Source organism: Anser brachyrhynchus (assembly GCF_964034855.1).
Source record: "Anser brachyrhynchus genome assembly, chromosome: 21".
Taxonomy (NCBI): domain Eukaryota; kingdom Metazoa; phylum Chordata; class Aves; order Anseriformes; family Anatidae; genus Anser; species Anser brachyrhynchus.
Window position 1 is genome coordinate 5,315,680 of NC_137714.1, and position 18,342 is coordinate 5,334,021.

An 18,342-nucleotide genomic window follows, 5' to 3' on the forward strand; every position below is an offset into this window, starting at 1 on the left:
ACTGGCCAAGGCATGTGCCAGAAGACAAATCTCTTCTACTGATACGTAGATGAATATCTCTTCCTATCATTTTATATATATAGAAATGTAAACTTTTGATGAGTTCGAGCAAATCTGTGCACCGGTTTGCGTTATTATGTCCAGTTCCCCTGGCCTATTGCTATGATCTGTGAAAAGAACAGTGTGTGGGGCTTGTTCCTCATAGGTTCTGTTGACCTTATGGACTGTGGTGCCTCAGCTGTGTGAGATTACAAATGTTGCCTAATCATGAGATTACCAATTGAATTTTCTCCAGATGAGGCCACGCTGTAAGGTAGGTGGGACTAATTCTGGGCAGAGCTGGAGCTTTCCCAGGGCTTGCCCAAATAGAGAAAATTCAAGTCTTTATGGAAAAAATGGGCAGGGTGACAACAGAGTAGTGCTGTGTAAGGTGCCGTGCATTCACAGTTGTGAATGAACTTTACTCAAATTAAAACTTTGGCCATTTTATAGGGCTAGAAGCAGCCGGGGCCCTGGAGCAAGAAGTGGTGCTGGCCTATGGTTATATTCAGAACTGATTGAGCAACAGTGTCTGTTACTGATTGCACAAGGCTTCCCATGTGAGATATCTGCTTTTCTGTGGCTTACAACTGTGCCCCATATTTAAGTGGTTGATCCTAAAATGTTCTCTGCTGGAGGCCAGCTGCACCGCAGGCGAGGAAATGAGCCTGGATGCTGCAGAGAGCAAGCAGAGGGAAAGGTGTTTGTTCTGCAGTGTTAGAAGTGACTGAAAGCCCCTTGAGGTATTTTGGCTGCTCTGTCAGGGGGGTTTGCATCAATGCCCTGCCTTGTGTCTGCATTACAAGCCTTTGAAAAAAAGTTATCTTGTATGTCAAGGGTTGTCTTTTAGTTTATCCTATATACTGCGATGTCTTTTTGCACCTTGGAGCTCCTGTGCTCAGTGTGCTCCCGTGCATGGACCTGGGGTTGTGGCAGAATGAAGGGCAGGAGCTGTGTGCTGGCTTCCAGCAACCATCCTGGGGGGTCTTTGAAGCTCACAGAGGTTCGAAGGATATCAAGATGGAAAGAGCTGTGCTCAAGATGGGTGCTGGCTGCCTGTTACGGACTGTAAGAGGGGAGCCAGAGGAGGGGAAGAAAGAAAAGTTGGGGCTGCAAAGAGCAGAGCTTGTTAGACCGACAGAGCTGAAGGGCAACCAGGCAGGAAAGATGAAAGTGACTTGAGGTGGTTGGAAGGGGAGGACAAAAAGCTCTTAACAAAACGTTAAGACTAACTGGTTAGAAAAGGACTAGCCTGCAATGAACCCTCAGTGTGGAGGAGAGTGGTCTGTGTGGAGGAGGCAGGCGTGGGATGCAGGGACAGATCGGGTGGAATGAGAGAGCAAGCTTTGAAATGAGGGCAATAAAGAGCAAAAGGCTGTAGTGGCTGCAGGGTGCTTGCCCACACTGTTTCCTGAGGCAGGAGTGAGTTAGAACTTGGTGAATTCACCCCTCACCGTTACATTCATCTGCTGATACTGGTTTGGTCATTGCAAAATACCATTCCTCCTTTTATTTTTCTTCTTTTCGCGAGACTTGAGTCTATCAGCGCAAGGTGATCCCTGGCTCCAGGAGTGACACAGGGCTCTGTAGTGTGGGAGGATTTAGGCAGTCTTTTACTTTGTGAAACGTGGAGCTTGTGGGTTTAACGAACCATCTGCTTGCAAGAAGAGGATGAATCCTCTTGTTGCCGAAAGCAGAAGAGCTTGGAAAACTAATTTCTGGCTGTGTCACTATTATCTCCTCTCCTCAAGAGGAAGAACTGTTCTGGAGATGAGACCAGAGTGCTCTAATGCTGCCAAACCGAACATTTGTATTGTACAAATCACTTCTGCTACTCAAAGCAGCAAGAATGTCTCTTGTGCTGTGCTGTATTCCCCAAGTCTTGTAGCCCGTGCAAACACAGAGGGAACCACAGAAAAGGATGCAGGGTGGCATGAGCTGGTAAAAGTCAGGTCTTGGCTGGCATAGTCAGTACTTCTGGATGGAAAAGTGAACCCAGTGAGGTCCAAGAGGGCAGTGTGGGTATTTTGAATGGTCGGGTGCTTCTGCTGAACAAAGTGCAGATGGAGCTTTAATGTCCGAGCATTCCAACGCTTCCCGAAGCACCTGCTGCATCACACAACCATGCCAATGGAGAAAGGACCGGACAGTTCCCGGCCCAACTTATCAGGGCGCGATATGGTAAGTTTACAGACCTGCCTGCTCCTCTGTGCTTATCTGGGGGATGTGTGTGTGACTGCAGCTTTTCTGGGATGGTCTTTGACAGTAGCTGTGGAAAAGGAAGAAGGATGCTACCCAGTATTGCCTTTGTGCAGCAAAACCAGGGTCTTGATGACCTCTGAGTAGCAGAGCTTCTTGTGTGTCCATGTTTATCTGCAAGATGTGCCTGTTTAATCCAGCACCCCCGTCTACTCTGGGTAGGCATTCAGGCTGCCATGTCTGCCTCTTGCTTAATTGCCTGGAAGCCACTGATGCAGCTAATAAAGCAGTGCCTGTATACATCTCGTTTGCAGGCAAATCACTTGTTACCTAAATTACGGTCTCACCAGTGGTAGCTCAGGGCTGCGTTTGGTATTGATTTAGCCTTGCTACACATGCAGTTCCTTCCCAAGTTGCAGGTGAAAAGGCTGCCAGTGTCAGTCCCTGGACGTGTTGTGCTGCGGGGTGTCTGCTAATGAGTCTCCTTACCGCAGGCATTGCCACCAGCATCACCGCCAGCCCCTAACCTAACCACAGCTTTTCCACTGCTCGCTGCTGATGATCTCAGCTGCATCTGTCTCCAGCAGATTTACTCTCCTGGAAACAAAGCCTCACCTCTAAATTATCCTTGCCCCCTCTTGCCAGAGATGGTAGGGCTCTGTAGGATCCAGGTTTGAGCACAGACAGTTGAGCTGGTCGTAAATACTTCTCTGCGTACTTGCATGGGAACTCATCATGCAGTGGACAAGTGCAGAGGAGAGAAGATAACAAAGCTGGGTTAATGCCTCCAGGCAAACACACTCCGTGCTCTAGCAGATGTAAGAAGCTTAATATGTGCTGCAGCTGAAATGAGAAAAGTGCCTGTAAAATTCCTGTGAAGTTGGCTCTGCTCTTTGCTCAAGTCCAACGGGATCTGAGCAATTGGAGGCAATAGTTATTCCCCTGCAATTACTGCGAAAGTTCAAGGAGAAGTTTGTTCACAGTCCTGTCATCCTTCATTGATATCTCCCAAGCTCAGGGCCAATTACCACCTTAGGGAGGTTGTTGCCAGACTCTTGCTGCGATTGGCAAATATTCAAAGTGTTCTACTGTCATAAGCAAATATTTGTTCTCTGATGAAGGATTTCTGATGGCAAATATGTGTCCTGTTTGATTTCTGTCTATAACAAGGTTATTTCTTCAAACTCAGGGAAAGAGTTTATAAACCGTGACAGATGTCTTCTTTCTTATGATTACTGAATATTGGAGTGGCTGCCTGCCTGCCAAGAGCTCCCGGAAGAATGACACTGGCTTCAAAAAGCAGGGATTTTTCATGAGAAGCTTGTCCTTTAGAATTCCCCACCTGTGGGGCAGAGCAAGTCACGTATGAAGCTTTTTCCCTCTTCTGACCCAAGATCTATGAGTGAGCTATAACCTGTCCCATTTATTTTGGGGTACTTTGAAGGGTTTTGAAGGCAACGTGAAAAGCTGAGTTAGCTCCAAGTGCCTCTGTTGGTGCCAGCTAGCTGCAATCCCTCAACGGGAATGCTGAGGTAGGGTGAGGGTTTTTGAGCTAATGAATATTCTGGTTTGCATCTCTGTTCAGTTAAGACCCCAAGGGATATGTAGGGCCATGATGCAGGAGCAACCTTTTGGGAGACACGGGATGTGAGCCACTGAAATAGTTTCCACGAGAAAACTACTGAGTGGGTTGTGTGAGTCCTGTAGGTTCCAATTCGTCACAATATCCAAGCAAACAGTGTCTTTGAGGTGGTTGGCTTACACCAAATCCAGGAAGGGACAAATGACGAGACTAGGGACCAAGTCGCACTGCCCTGAAGCAGCAGGGCTCTGTTCCCCTTCCTATTTTTAGGGCAGGCTCTCTTCCCATTTTGTCTTATGACAGGCTTTGCAAGCTGTGCTTGCAGTTTGAGCTGGCACCTAGTTAGTGTGTCCGCCCCTGCAAATGGCTGCACAGATCAATTCCTGCTGCCAACAGCATCGTAGCTTTCACATAAGTAGCTGTAGCAAGTAGCTGTGGAAGCCCGCAGTGGGAACCTGGCCAGCATCATCTGAGCAGCTGGACCATTCCTGACCAGCGCTTTCTGCTCTGATTCATCTCATCTTTTACAACACCTCATATAAAAAAAGTGAAAGACATTCAAGGACTTAAAAAAAAAAAAAACAACAAAATGCTGAGCGCAGGATGACTTCACCACACAGGAGGGAGGCTGCGGCCACTCGAGGCATGCATGCAGGTCGCGTGAACACCTCTGACTCAAGGGGTGCGTTTTTTAAGCTGGGTGCTGAAGACAGACCAATAACAATGCGGTTTCGTTCTAGTTGTTCCTGCTGCCAGAGGTATCTCTGAACTTTGCATTTTGCTGATAAACTCTAGGAATTGTAGTTAATTGTTAACTAAGTCCTGTGCTGTTCGAAGTAGCCTCCTCGTGTAGGTGGTTAATACTTAGCTGGCAGCACGGTACACCGTGTGTGGAAAGAAAACTAATATCATTTGCTGTAAAAATGACATGTTCTGTGCACTGTCAGAAATAAACCTGAGAAGGAAGAACCTGCAATCTGCTCTTTTGGCCATAGGGAGAGGGAAAAAAAAGAAGAAAAAGTATGTGTTTAGCTGCCTTTGATTTCTCTTGCCCCAGCAAAAAAAATATGAAATAATATATGTAAATAGCAGCCAGTACTATTCAGCCACTGTTCGGTGGTAATGGGTTGTTCTGTTTTTATAAGGGCTATGTGTGATTTTAACTGGAATCAGTCAAGGTTTGTGTAAAACTGAATGTTCCTGATGTCAGTGCCTGGCGGCGTCCTTAGCCCTCACTGAGCGGGCGTTGCCCTGGCTGCCTTGCTGGGTGCGGAGCTCCTGGAAGACAAAACTTTTGGGCTCGAGGCAGGGCAGTGGATGGCCTGGTGGCAGGCCACATAACTTGGTGTAACTGCAAAAACGGGACATCTGCGTGAGCCTGTCAGGGCAGACATCCTTCCCATAGGGACCTCCTGTGTAATCCAGTAGTGCGGAGAAGAAGCCCTTGTGCTCTCCTCTCATATACACGGTGCCCACAAATCCAGGTTTTAATGTGGAATTCTTCAATGTTTTCTCTCGTCTTGTTCTCTAATGAGCCAAAGCAATTACCAGCCCTGGCCAACCTCGATGTTATTCACCGGGGTGCTTTATTATGCTCACTCTGGCTCAGTGAGCAGTGTTTGCACTTTCAAAATCGCACGCTTAAAGGTGTTCCTTAAAGGTGTTCTGGTTTTGGTCCTGACCAGGATTCCTCTGGCGGAGGTGGATGTGAGCTGCAGGTTCTTGTGATGCTCAACGAGAACCTGCAGCATTTTTCTCTCTGAATCCATTCCTGCTCTCCACTCTGGTCTCTGCATTAATCAGTTGCTGAAGGTATCTTTTTCCATCTCTCCTTCAATCCTTGTTTCTCCCTGATTTATTTTTATTTTTTTTTAAATATTATTTGCATTGTGGCTCATAAATTGGATTACTTTACTGAATTTCACCTGTCAGTGTTATAGCTGATCAACACTAAAAGCATTTGATAGAACTGCTTGTGAAGCACTTGGCTTTTGGGTGTTAAGCTCTTACTGCATTTACTTGCTTTGAGGCCATGACTTAGATTAATTGGGAAGAATTTCGGAGTAAATAATAACAAAGGGATTTTGAAAGCAAAAGATGATCCCCTGAGGTTAGGGGGGGAGGATGTGGAACAAGCAAAATCTATCAGCAGCTGTCACCTTGCTGTTCTATTTCTATCGAATGGTCTTTGTCCTGCAAAACTTCTTCCTGGGTAAAATTACTAATGGGTGCAAAAAGACATTCAAGGACACACAAAAGAGGAAAAAAAATGCTGAGTGTAGGTTCTGTGTGTGATGACTTCACCGCACAGGAGGGAGGCTGCAGCCACACGAGGCATGCATGCAGGTCGCATGAACACCATGGACTCAAGAGATGCATTATTTTTTTTAAGCTGGGTGCTGAAGACAGCCAGGCCAATAACAGTGCAGTTTGGTTCCAGTTGCTCTGGCTGCCAGGGGTATCTGTGAACTTTGCATTTTGCTGATCAACTATAGAAACTGTAGTTAATCATTAATTAAGTCCTGTGCTGTTCGAAGTAGCCTCCTCGTGTAGGTGGTTAATACTAAGCCGGCAGCGTGTACACCTTGTGTTTAGAAAGAAAACTGATAGGCTTTGCTATACAAACAGCGTTTTCTGTACACAGTCAGAAATAAACCCAAGAAACAAGATCCTGCAACCTGCAGGAGTGCCCCGAGGGAGCTGGGCTGGGTGGGGTGGGACCAGGCGTGGTGTTTCTGCTCAGGGGTAGATGTGCAATTGTGGCTGCAGGAGGGCTCGTGCAGTCCAGGTTTATCACTGTCCTATGGCAAAAGCCCTCTCTGGGGGCCCTGCTCCCATGGAACACCGATTTTTTTTTATGGAACACACTGGTCACCAGGCAGTGGTGTGGCTACAACAGTGCTGGAGCTGTAGCGTGGAGCAGCAGTGGCTCTCCTGCCACAGCCCCATCTGTTCCACATACCTGCGCTGCAGCGAACAGCTCCTCTAGCAGCTTTGGCGATAAGCCTGCTCCTCCTCATTGGGCAGATGAGGATGTTTCCCCTGTAGCTGGGCTCTATTTTGAGTCTGGAGTTGGCACAGGAGCACCTGAGAGTGGTGACAGACTTGAACGAGGGAAGGGAGAGGAGACAGAAAGGAGACGCGCAGGATTGGAAACCCAGCAGTCAGCTCGGACTTGGGCTGGTGTTGCTGGCCGTGGATTGGATACTTCCTTGAAAGTCACGGGAGCGATTTTCTGTCCAGGCAGGGCGTTTCCATCCCGTGTCATCTGTTTTGACTATAAAAGTCCGTACTCAGCATCTGTGGTTCAAAGCCCAACATGGAGCCGAGCAAAGATAAGCAGGAGAGCTCCGACTCGGAGGGAGGCTCGAAGGGGGTAAGTGAGCGGACTCTGCTTCCACTGCTGCCTCCCCTGGAGATGCAGAGCGGGTTTGGAGAAGTGAGGGTTTGTGGTGGAAGGAGAAGATCGGGATCTGTTGGGCTACATATCCACAGCTGGTCTCAGAGGGAGAGCAGGGATGTTTGTGTTCCCGAACCCAGTTAGTCTGCAGCGTAGCACTGCTCCCCTGACTCGCTCCTTGCAGCTGACCTACTGTGCAACTTCGGGGTGAAATTCCCTTTCTGTGTGCAACTTTTCTATCCTACTTTTGCAAGTTTTCTATCCTACTTTCCGATCGCTTTCAGGCTGCGGATGTTTCTGCGTAGGGCTGCCTCCCGCAGCAGCGTGTCTGTGGGTTCTTGCACAACACGGTGCTCCTGCGTGCCAGGGGCTTTCCTAAAAGTGCTGCATGTGTATAATTAACACCAGTGGCTCTTCCAAGCTCTGGGGATTTGTTTAACGACAGCAAGGCAGTCTGCTTTTCATTGCTGTTGCAAGAGTGTCAACAGTCTGGTACTAGAAAGTGTTGCTGGAAGCCTCAGCTTTCTCCTGATCCTGACTTGAATTTCGGTCTCCTGCAGTCCCTTAACATGCAGATCTCTGCAGGGGAGCTGCTAGAGCTTCTGGAGAATTTGGGGGCTATAAGGAGTACCGGCAGCTATTTGGACATAGCTGTCATGGTTAGAGCCATGTCAGATCCCCCATGTCGGAGCCGGGCTGAGTGCTGGGACATTTAAAAACCTGCAAGTGTTGCCAGAAAATTGTATGCGTCTGAACGAAAAGCAGTTTTATTGCTGCAGCAGATATGAGACACATTAGTGAGCTATAAAACAAAAAAAACCAGCTTAGTCAATAAGGTAGGGCCAGCTCCAGCCCAAGGATGGAATTACAACTAAATTGCTGCAGAAAGCTCGCACGGCTTGTAACCCTGAGGACTGTGTGTCTACAGACGTGACTGGTGTGCAATTCTGCTCGGGGTGGCGATTTCGTCCTTCTGTTTGGCTGCCAAGCCCTCACCGAGCTACTTGGCCAAGTTGTCATTGGCTTCAGTGGCGGCTGGATAACCAGCTCGATCCTGACACATGGCAGGCAGAGCAATCCAGCGCGTGAAAGCAGAGCAAATGACCAGGAAAGGGATTTTTGCCACTCCATGCGAAACCCCACCTTTTTAAAGCTTTCCTGAGCCAGCATCCTGCTTTATGTCACTAACCAATTTGCATGTTGCAAACAAGAATAATTGCATGCAATTTCTTTTTTTTCCCTGCGGGGTGGTATTTTAAGCACGATAACGTCAAAATTATTTATCATCCAAATGATCCATCAATGCCGGGAAAGAGCGGTAGAATGAATTACTGTAATGACTATGTGCAAATCAAGCAGAACAAAGTGAGTTATAACAAAAACAACCCATTGGGCTTTCTTTGAATGGTAACACGAAGCCAAAAACACAGAAGGCGGGTCTGAAGGTATTGCTGTATGTTTACAGGGGGACATTTATGCCTGAAAGCCAAATCTGATTCTGAGGTGCTGTGCGTGCGTTCTCTTGTCTCTCTGCAGAAAATGACACTTTCACTTGCGCTGGTAACGCTGATCTCTGCCTTCGGATCATCTTTCCAGTACGGCTACAACGTGTCTGTGATCAATTCTCCAGCCCCGGTAGGTTGGACTGCGGACCATGGCCTAGGAGGTTTATAAACAGCGAAGTGGAAGAGGAACTAGATTACAGGTGTTTTGTGGGCAAATGCCCAATGTCTAAGGTGCTCACGCTTCTCCACATGTTGAACCACCTGGAGGTGGGTGTGTTAAGGCTGTAACGTGGCTGGTAGGGCTCCGTGCCCAGCAGTGATGGGGCATGAGGAGTGTCTTCCCTTCTAGGAAGCAGACAAATCCAATCAGGCAGGTTAATTTGTCTAAAATCTAATAAGGCAGGATAACTTGCGTTAACTTTTATCTAATCTAGGCTTCTCCGTTGCAACACTCTCTTGCATTTGTTTTCCAGCTCAGCCTTTCTGGTTTTATCAAGACATTTGTTTAAGGCTTTATGGCATTGATTGTTTGACATTGATTGATCTGTGCTTTTACAACACGGATGTTTTGCATACTGCTAAATATGCTCTGTATTTCGTTCCAGTACATGCAAGATTTCTACAACAAAACGTACACAGACAGGCATGGCGTCTTTATGGACAAGAACTTCCAGACGCTGCTCTGGTCTCTCACCGTGTCCATGTTCCCTCTGGGTGGCTTCTTCGGGTCCCTCATGGTGGGGCCTCTGGTCAACAACTGCGGCCGGTACGTGACGGAGCTGGGGAACGTCCTCCCCGGGCAGCACGCTGGGTTCAGATAAGGCTCGCCTCACCGGTCACTCCAGCTCGCTGAGCTCATCAGAAGCTCAGCTGCATCACGCCACTCCGGTCCTAAAGCAGATGGGCTGGTGATTAGCAGCTTGGGAACGTGCTGTCTCACGTGTAGAAGAACTGATATGGTTTGGGGATGGTCAAGGCCACGCTGGGACCTGAGCCAGGTGGACAGCCACAGGGAAAGCCCTGGGAGCTGGGTGCAGCTGGGTGCAAGTCCAGCCCCGGCTGCTCAGGTTTCCTGAGCTTGTTCTTCATTCCCTGCAGGGCAAATGAGACAATCCCCATTTTCCTCTTGCCTACTCTTTAGGATGGCAACGTAACCCAGGGGAGGGTCTATATGCTATTGGCCCGGCAGCTTCCATAGAAAAATAAACTGATTTCTGTCTCTGTCTCCATGACTTTGCAGAAAGGGCACCCTGCTGATAAACAACCTCTTCTCCATTGTCGCTGCAGTCCTTATGGGAACCTCAGAGATAGCGAAAACCTTTGAAGTAATCATCCTTTCACGTGTTATCATGGGGATTTATGCTGGTAAGTGAGAGGTTGGACAGTGAAAGGAGAGCAACAAGTATGATATTCTTGGCTATGTAAAGGGTTTTTTCCCAACAGATGGCTTCACAGGTAGCATATTTTAGCCATACAGTTGCATAGCAGTTCTGTACTTGCTTGAATAATGGTCCTCATCTGCGTGTTGCAGAAGTATCAGAGATCTCTAATAGGCAAGGGCAGTGGGACTGGGGTTTGGGCTGCACAGAGGAGGTGTCTGTAGCTGCAGCTGCCCTCCACAGTCAGCGTCTGCTTGGCTCCGGGGCACCATCAGCCAGGAAACCTGCTGCTGATAATCTGTTTTCCCAGACATCTTAAAGCAGATAGGCTGGCACTTTTTTTTCTTTTCAAACATAATAGAAAACAGAGTAATCCTTCCAAGCCCAAGTCATTGAAGACAATGCCAGATCCATTCCTGGAACTGGTTGTCCTTCCTGCAGGAGAAAAGAAATATTTGGGGGAGGGTAAAGGGTGCAGGGCCACAGGATTTACTGCAAGGCTCCTGGGGAGCCAAGAGGAGGGCTGTGAGGTGCTGGAGCTGCGGTAACGTGGACCAAAGAAGTGCCGAAGGCCTGGTGCCCCACACGCTGCTGTGCTGGGCTCCTGCCAAGGCAGGCTGATAAGTGTCCTGACAACATTCAGACCCGAGTAATTGGCTTTGGCTTAGCAAGACTGACGTGCTCCATGATTTATTAGTGAGTTCGGATATCCTGTGTGGATAAAGTGAGAAAACAAACTGGCACAGGAAAACAATGCTATCTATAACACGCGATTGCAACCGGTGAGGTAAGGCAGGAAATGTCTGGTCTGGTTGGTTTTGTTTTGACTTCTTGCTCTCGTAAGCCGGACAGCTGCTTTTAGCATTGCTTTTCCAAGTTGCTACAGAGGGATCTGCAAAGAGGGATCCCTCCTTTCAGCTATTTATTGCTGACAGAAGAGTTAGGACTGGCTGTCCTGATCTGGGCTTTGCAGCCTTGCACTGTGGAGGATGCACATGGAGAGGGAAGGGAAGCTGCTGGGCCAAGCCAGCTTCGGGCTCTGTCAGGATCCAGGCACGGTTCCTCCCAGCAAAAGGTGCAGCTCTGGTGCTGGGAGCACCACCGAGAGCCCCTCTGTGGCAGGGCTTGATCAGCATAGGTCTGAACACTTAGAAAGCCACCATTAATTGAATGCACCAGACTACAAGTCACTGCTAGCATGTTTTATTTTATTATTTTTTTTAGGGAATTTAAAAGGATGGTTGTAGTGCCAACATCAAACACTACACCTCGTGAAGTCAGTTTTACAATGTTTTCTACCTGCATTAATATTTCTTTCTATGACTTTTGGCCTTCAGATAACATCTTGATCTCCTTTATAACCCAAAGTGTGTGAATGCTAGGAACTTTGTTAGCAATGTAAGATAAGAGTGGTTTGGTCATTTGACTTCTGGAGTTTGGGGTTTGCATGCCAAGATTTACAGCCTAAGTATGGGAACTGGCAGCTTGCAGGGTTACTGCAGCTAACAGTGCTGTGTTCCATAAAACAACCGGTCCTCAGTGTGCTGGTAGACTAGAAATACTCCAACATGCTACCGGTAAGAGAAATCTCAGCCCATCAATGCTCTCTGCAAACTGATACAGAGCGATTAATGGAGTAGTGAATTTCTAGGAGCAAGTGAGAGTCCCATCCCTCTACGCTTGCATCAGCTTGTTTGAGTACTGATTTCTTACTGAAAGGAAGTAGAAATTCCTCCCTTAGCTTTTGACTTTGTTTCCAAATGGGAAGCAGCACACACAGTTTCTCTGCATGTCTTCTATGGAAGTCCTTTGCACCCCGTGTTGGGAGGGTGCTGCTTTGAGGAAGGTGAAGAATGGACACTGAGAGCCCACAAATTGTCTGCCAGCTCTGCAGGCGAGCTCCTGCCAGCCTTCTCAGGCTCCTAAAAACACTTTGCTCAGTGTGCTGAGGTCGGGCAGCTGCATGACTAACATTGCTCTCTAACTACCAGGTCTGGCCTCCAACGTGGTTCCCATGTTCCTGGGAGAAATGGCCCCCAAAAATCTGAGAGGTGCCATTGGGGTAGTGCCCCAGCTTTTCATCACCATTGGGATCCTCATAGCTCAGATCCTTGGTCTCAACAGCATCCTTGGGAATGTTGAAGGTAAAGCCCTGGCTTGGGAAGTTTTCTGTGGGCTCCGCTGGGGAAAGATTTCTCCCAGTCATCGTCATCTTGTCACCTTTGTTGCAGGCTGGCCTGTGCTACTGGGGCTCACTGGGATCCCATCAGTAATTCAGCTCCTCACATTGCCATTTTTCCCTGAAAGTCCCAGATATCTGCTGATACAGAAGGGCAATGAAGATCAAGCACGACAAGGTATAGCACCATCCTTTCCTGGAAGGGGAGGTGGAATGGGATAGGTCTGGCTGTGGGATGTGGCTGGCAGCAGCCAACAATGAAGCAAGAGAGTGTGAAATTATTCACTGACGTGTTGCTGGTGGATGGGATTCTTGCTCCTTTCTCTGCTTGTGTGAATCCCTGACTTCCTATCCTGGGAGCACTGCTACTGCCCATGGTTTGCATGGTAGTGTGTCTTGCTTGGAAGCAGGAGAGCTTTCTGGGGGTCCGTAACTCACCTTCCTCTCCCTACTAGCTCTGCAGAGACTGAGAGGCTGGGATGATGTGGATGATGAGATAGAAGAAATGCGCCTAGAAGACCAGTCAGAAAAGGAAGAAGGACAGCTGTCTGTACTCACCCTCTGCACCTTCAGGGGCTTGCGGTGGCAGCTCATCTCTATTGTCGTCATGATGATGGGCCAGCAGCTCTCGGGGGTTAATGCGGTGAGTGGGAAGGCAGTGGGGTGAGCAGTAACGGGATGGGGCATGGATGACGTGGGACAGCACTGACATGGGAGCTAGAACCTGGGAGACACGAGTCTCCCTTCATCAGGGACATTGGTTCTGTAAGATGTTACGGGAAGTTCACCCTGGCCAGTACCAAACCAAGTACACACATGGTCCAGAGTCCAGCATCCTGCAAGGATGGTTTGGACATTTTTGGAGTAAGATGCATGTGCCTGGATCTAAACACCAACATCTTCAGTACTGAAATAATGTGGAAGTTCCTGTGCACCAGTTCCAGGAGGTAGAAGCAGCCAAAATGGGGTTCCTGTGCTCTGCCTTTGGCCACATACAAACACAGCTGTGGTTTTGCTGCAGGTCTTCTACTACGCGGACAGGATCTTCCAGTCAGCAGGTGTGGAAACCAATAACGTGCAGTACGTCACCGTGTCGATAGGTGCCATCAACGTCGTCATGACTTGCCTCGCTGTAAGTTGCTGTTGGGGCTCTTTGAGTTCTCACTTGTCTGTTCTCACTACGTGTGACCCAGGTTGTCACTTACACCGCGAGATGCTTTGGGCAGTACATGTTCTGCACTGTCCCTTGCTAAATACCACCTTAATAGAATTTGCTGGAATGAAGTGCTGTGCCCCGGGGATCTGGTCTCTCACCCCCTTCTGTCTCTTTCAGGTTTTCATCGTGGAATCCTTAGGGAGGAGAATCCTGCTCCTCGCCGGCTTTGGCTTGTGCTGTGGTTCCTGTGCGGTGCTGACCTTGGCCCTCAACCTCCAGGTGTGTGGCTGGGTGTCTCGGTTGGCCTGGCCAGGGACTTTCTGGGGAACAGGCCCTTGGTGTGTTTTGAACTGGTTTCTGCACTCTGGGAGGGGGGCAGTACGGAAGATCTCAGTACTTGAAGATCTACCTAAAGTAAACCCAGCAAGAACTACAGTCCTGCTTGGCTGGATACCTCTCCCAGCACGTTGTGTTCGTACCTGTTGCACCCATTTGTTGGAAGCAAATATTCTACACAGACTATGTGCTATGTGGCTAGGTACGTCTGCCTGGACGTAGCTGGGAACAGAGGAGGACACTGCTTTAGAAAATCCCTCAAATCTTACTGTGAATAGTGCCTTGAGTGTGTTGCTGACTTCCAGGCAGGAACCAGTTCTAACCTGTGATTAAATTCTTTGCAGAACACCGTCTCCTGGATGTCTTACCTCAGCATAGTGTGTGTCATTCTTTACATCATCGGACATGCTATTGGAGCCAGTAAGTACACATAATTTTGTCCGGTCTCCTCCGCAAGTTGGGTAAAGCCAAGTATTATGCTGAACTTCTCATCAAAAGCTTTGTGGGGCTGATCCAAGGAGATTGCATTTCCCCTGTGCAGCCATGCACCTTCCTGTCAGCTAGGTTTATGCTCCAGTGGGCCCTGTCCATAGGCAGGGGAGCATCCAGCTTTCAAGAGGAAAAACCAAAAGCACGATTGTGCTCATCATACCTGGGATGCACCCGGTAAGACCTGGAGCAAAGCTGTGCTGAGATGCTGAGCCCTAGCGGCTGGGCAGAGATTCTGCATGCTTGCATTTATGGGCAACAAATCAAATTAGGAACGACTCGAAGTACATGTGTGGCACTACAGATCACTTTGCAGACAGGAGTTGGTATTGCAGATAGATGAGGATATTGGAAAGGCTGTTGCCTGACCCGGCAGCTTCTTAGAGCGATTGAATTGCCTGCTTAGTGTGGAAAGCCCAGCCAAACCCTTGGTGGATGCAGCAATGCAGTTTTGAGACTCCTGTCAAGGTTTCACTGGCAGATGGAATTACATTTAACCTCTTTTTTCTCCATGTATGCCGTCAGGCAGACTGAAGTGCCCACAGGAGGGATGTTGCTGGAGGGAGAACACCAGGCCAGCTGGAAATGTGGCCTGACCCCTGTTGTGATAACGTTTTCTGTATCTGCTTCATCACCCCACAGAGGGGGCAGTGCTGTGAAGGAGCCTGGTGGCTTGGTCCACCAGCACCTGTTTTCCCAGCACCTGCATATGTTGTATTTTTTTCTATTTTTAAGAAGCGATGCTTTGCTTAGATGCTGCTTGTAGGATGCTCTCTGGAGATGCATTTCACATTTATCAGTCTTGACAATCTTTTCGTGGTTAAAGTACAGCCATAGGAGAGGGAAGAGGCTGATTGCTGTGTGTGAGCTTAGGCAAGTCAGTCAGTTGCCCAGTTTTTTGTTTCATTTCCCTCTTGGATTTATCAGACGTTTCTAAACACAAGTTGTTTAATAAGCTACTGAAATAAGCGATGTAATCTAGGAATTCAGAGTGAGGGATTGCCTTTGGGGTTTACAAACGTGTGACTCTCTTCCAGGCCCGATCCCCTTTGTGATGATCACCGAGATGTTCCTGCAGTCGTCCCGGCCTGCTGCCTTCATGGTCGGTGGGTCCGTGCACTGGCTGTGCAACTTCGCCGTGGGGCTTCTGTTCCTCTACATGGAGGTAAGAGCAGGGGATGTGGCAGGCCTTCAGCTTAAAATCAGTATCTTCACCCCTGTGTTCCTACAGAGAGCCTTTTTAAGCCTGGTCACTGTACCTGCCCAGGTTGGTTGCCGGTACCTGCGAGCAGGATTACAGATATTACAGATAAAGGGCAACAAACTGATGTTAATCAGCAGTTCTCTGATCACATCTGTTGTGCAATAGTTTAAAATAGTTATTTTTCCATATGAACGTCTGATTCTCAATTCAGGGCCATAGCAAAGACAGCAAATTCCCCATCTTCCATAGTGGGGTGGATGTCTCAGGGAGCCAGCTTTAGCTTTTGACCGACAGGTCACCAGTTCAAACTGATCCCAAGTAGTAGTGACCCATAAATTGATAGAGTTTAGCCTGAGCAGGGGGAGCTGGTGAGTTTACTTTGACTCATGTAACAGACCCTCATGCACCTTTTCCATTAAATCCATGGTGGTGATATCAGAAGACAGAATCTAGAAGCACCCCTGGCTTCCAATTGCTCAACTTAAAGTACATGCACACCACTGTGGTCGCCTTTCATAGATGATATAGGGTTCAGCATGTCCAAATCATATAATGTATATATCTGGGGTATTGCCCTGGCCTTTGCTCACTCTTCTTTTCTTGCTCCAGGCTGGACTGGGAGCCTACAGCTTCCTCATTTTCTGTGCCATATGCCTCATCACCATGGTTTACATCTTCTTTGTTGTTCCTGAGACGAAGAACAAAACCTTCATGGAAATCAACAGGATCATGGCCAAGAGGAACAAGGTGGAGATTCAGACAGAGAAAGAAGAGCTCATGGATATCCACACTATCCCAGCTGGGCAGGCAGAGAAGAAGAAAGAAATCTCCAACAGCGATCTGTGAACACAAACTAACGTTTGGCCTGGCCCAGGCACTTTTCGGGATCTGCTCAGTGGGAGAACGTGGCTTGATACTGATCTTTCATCCAGACTTTCTGCACACTTCCCACAGCAAGAGTTTCTAAATAAGCCATTATTGTGTCTTAAGAGTGTTCTCATTGTGAGTGATTAGCAGGACCGCTCTGCTTCACGGCCCAGCACTGCTGAGGAAAATTCCCCATTCCTGGTTATTTGTCACAAGGAAAGGGCAATGCCCGCAGCCAGCTCAGTTCCTGCCATCAAGGAACTGATGTCACAGTGTGATGCATGTCCCTCACGTCCTGACACATCTCAGCTGACACAAACCAGCACCGGGGCTGGGTTTTGGTCAGTCACGTGCAAGGAGTGCGCCATATTCCTCCTTCACGTAGCCGAGGGTCCAGCATGAGTGATGGCAGCTCTTCGGTGCTTGGTGTTCTCTGAGTGGAGAGGAGCAGTTGTGCTGAGATGCCTTGTTAGATGGGTTGATAGCAGTGTTTATCCTGTCCCCTACTGTCCTTCTGTGTGCTTCAAAGGACCGTAAAAGTGGAAATACACATCACTCAATCTCACCCCTGCCCTGCTTACCAGACTCTCCCTTACATCTCAGCCCTCAGCTGTTGCTGATGAGTCCTTCCAGAGCCTTATTCTTGAGGTTAGGAGTCCTCCAGCGGTCTCGTGCTTATTCACGGATGGTTGATAACCATTTGTTCCAGCGGCACTCCAGTCTTTGGAAATAGCTCACTTCACTCTCTGGTGCTTACACTTCAGTTGCCCAAGGGTGGCAGTCTCTCTCTTAATCCTTTAATAATCCCCAGATCCATGCTGTGTATGCATGAGCCAGGTGAACCTTGTTTACTCCCCAGAGGTGGTCCTGAGCTCAGTGAGAACCTCGGTGCTGTGCTCCTGGGGTCAGACTCAGGCCGATGGATGCCTGCGCAATGACTGTAGGGCAGGGTCTGCTTCCAAGCACGGCCAAACCTGTCTTTAAGAAACTCAATGCGAGAAGCTAAAGTTAGTTTTCCAAAAAAATTCATCTCTCGGGTACCTGAACCTTCTTGAAGAAGTCTTCAAAGGGTTTAGAGCTTGGTCCTACTACTGGTTTCTTTCTGTTGTTTTCCCTAAGGGCACAGCTCCACCTGAAGGCTAAAATGGTTTGCAAAAAGCTGAGTCTGAAGGACTGGTGCTGGCCCACAGAAGAAAGCAAATTGCACGCTGATAAAAATGGAGGATTTCTTAAGGTGTTTATTTAAGGGGTTTAACGGTTAATTGCTGCATAACTTAACATGTGGAAATTCACACAATTGTTGTGCAAGGTTGCTGCCCTCCGTATGGAAAAAAACAGAATTGTTCAGCAGCCTGGCACGGACTTGGTGTTGATGCTGGCAATAGTCCTTCACGTGACGTACGTCTTTAACCCCAGGAGACGAGTGTCCTACATGCCCTCAGTCTTGTCTTGTGATGCATACGTGTCAAAAAAGAAGCTGCTTCCAAGCTCAGTCTCACCATCCATTTACAGAAAGGACACGTCACCGAGCAAAGCGCAACGACTGCGTAGGAGCCGCGCTGTCCTTTGTGTACCCTTTACTGTCTGATACATCTGCAGCGGAAGGGGTGGTGATTTGACGGTGAAAATAGGAATAAAGGATGCATGCAGGGAAGATGGCGAGACATGGAGGTGAGGTGAAGGATGTGAGAATAGTTTTACCTGAGAAAGGGGTTCTTTTCACCAAAGAGTGGCACTTTGGCATATGAGAAGAAAGTCTGTGTATGGGGACCTAAACCAAACTCCTAGGAGGGATGTGAAGATGCAAGGCATTGGACTGCCCTGAGTTGTTCTCTGGTTTTTTGCCTCTATCCGAGCGATTGATAGAGGCTTTGCCCCTATACGCCTACTTGGAAAAACTAAGCAAGGTGCCTAGTGAACCTATAGCAAGCAGGAGAAACAAGCAATCTAAAACAATAAATGGAGCAAACTTCCTTTCTCATTTTCCCCAGAAAGTGGTTTGGATTC

General features: G+C 48.3%; 1 protein-coding gene across 2 annotated transcripts; it reads left to right on the forward strand.

The window, feature by feature from the left end:
* The first annotated feature begins 758 nt into the window (after window positions 1-758).
* LOC308181091 (solute carrier family 2, facilitated glucose transporter member 5-like) lies at window positions 759-18,319 on the forward strand. 2 transcript variants are annotated; one of them, XM_080563744.1, is made up of 12 exons: window positions 759-782; window positions 8,757-8,855; window positions 9,331-9,491; window positions 9,966-10,090; window positions 12,096-12,248; window positions 12,336-12,461; window positions 12,739-12,926; window positions 13,305-13,415; window positions 13,617-13,718; window positions 14,120-14,195; window positions 15,302-15,429; window positions 16,078-18,319. In XM_080563744.1, exons 2-12 carry the CDS (start codon window positions 8,760-8,762, stop codon window positions 16,312-16,314), a joined length of 1,503 nt encoding a protein of 500 aa, XP_080419870.1. In that variant the 5' UTR covers window positions 759-782; window positions 8,757-8,759; the 3' UTR covers window positions 16,315-18,319. The 2 variants fall into 2 exon arrangements, with proteins under 2 accessions (XP_080419870.1, XP_080419869.1); XM_080563743.1 differs by lacking the exon at window positions 759-782 and adding an exon at window positions 6,901-7,196.
* Window positions 18,320-18,342: the final 23 nt, after the last annotated feature.

Bases quoted from the DNA above. Each gene is read 5' to 3' on its own strand.
- LOC308181091 (XM_080563743.1), top strand. From the start codon at position 7,140: ATGGAGCCGAGCAAAGATAAGCAGGAGAGCTCCGACTCGGAGGGAGGC. The intron at 8,856-9,330 runs GTAGGTTGGACT...ATTTCGTTCCAG, and splicing joins TGATCAATTCTCCAGCCCCG to TACATGCAAGATTTCTACAA. The intron at 9,492-9,965 runs GTACGTGACGGA...ATGACTTTGCAG, and splicing joins CTGGTCAACAACTGCGGCCG to AAAGGGCACCCTGCTGATAA.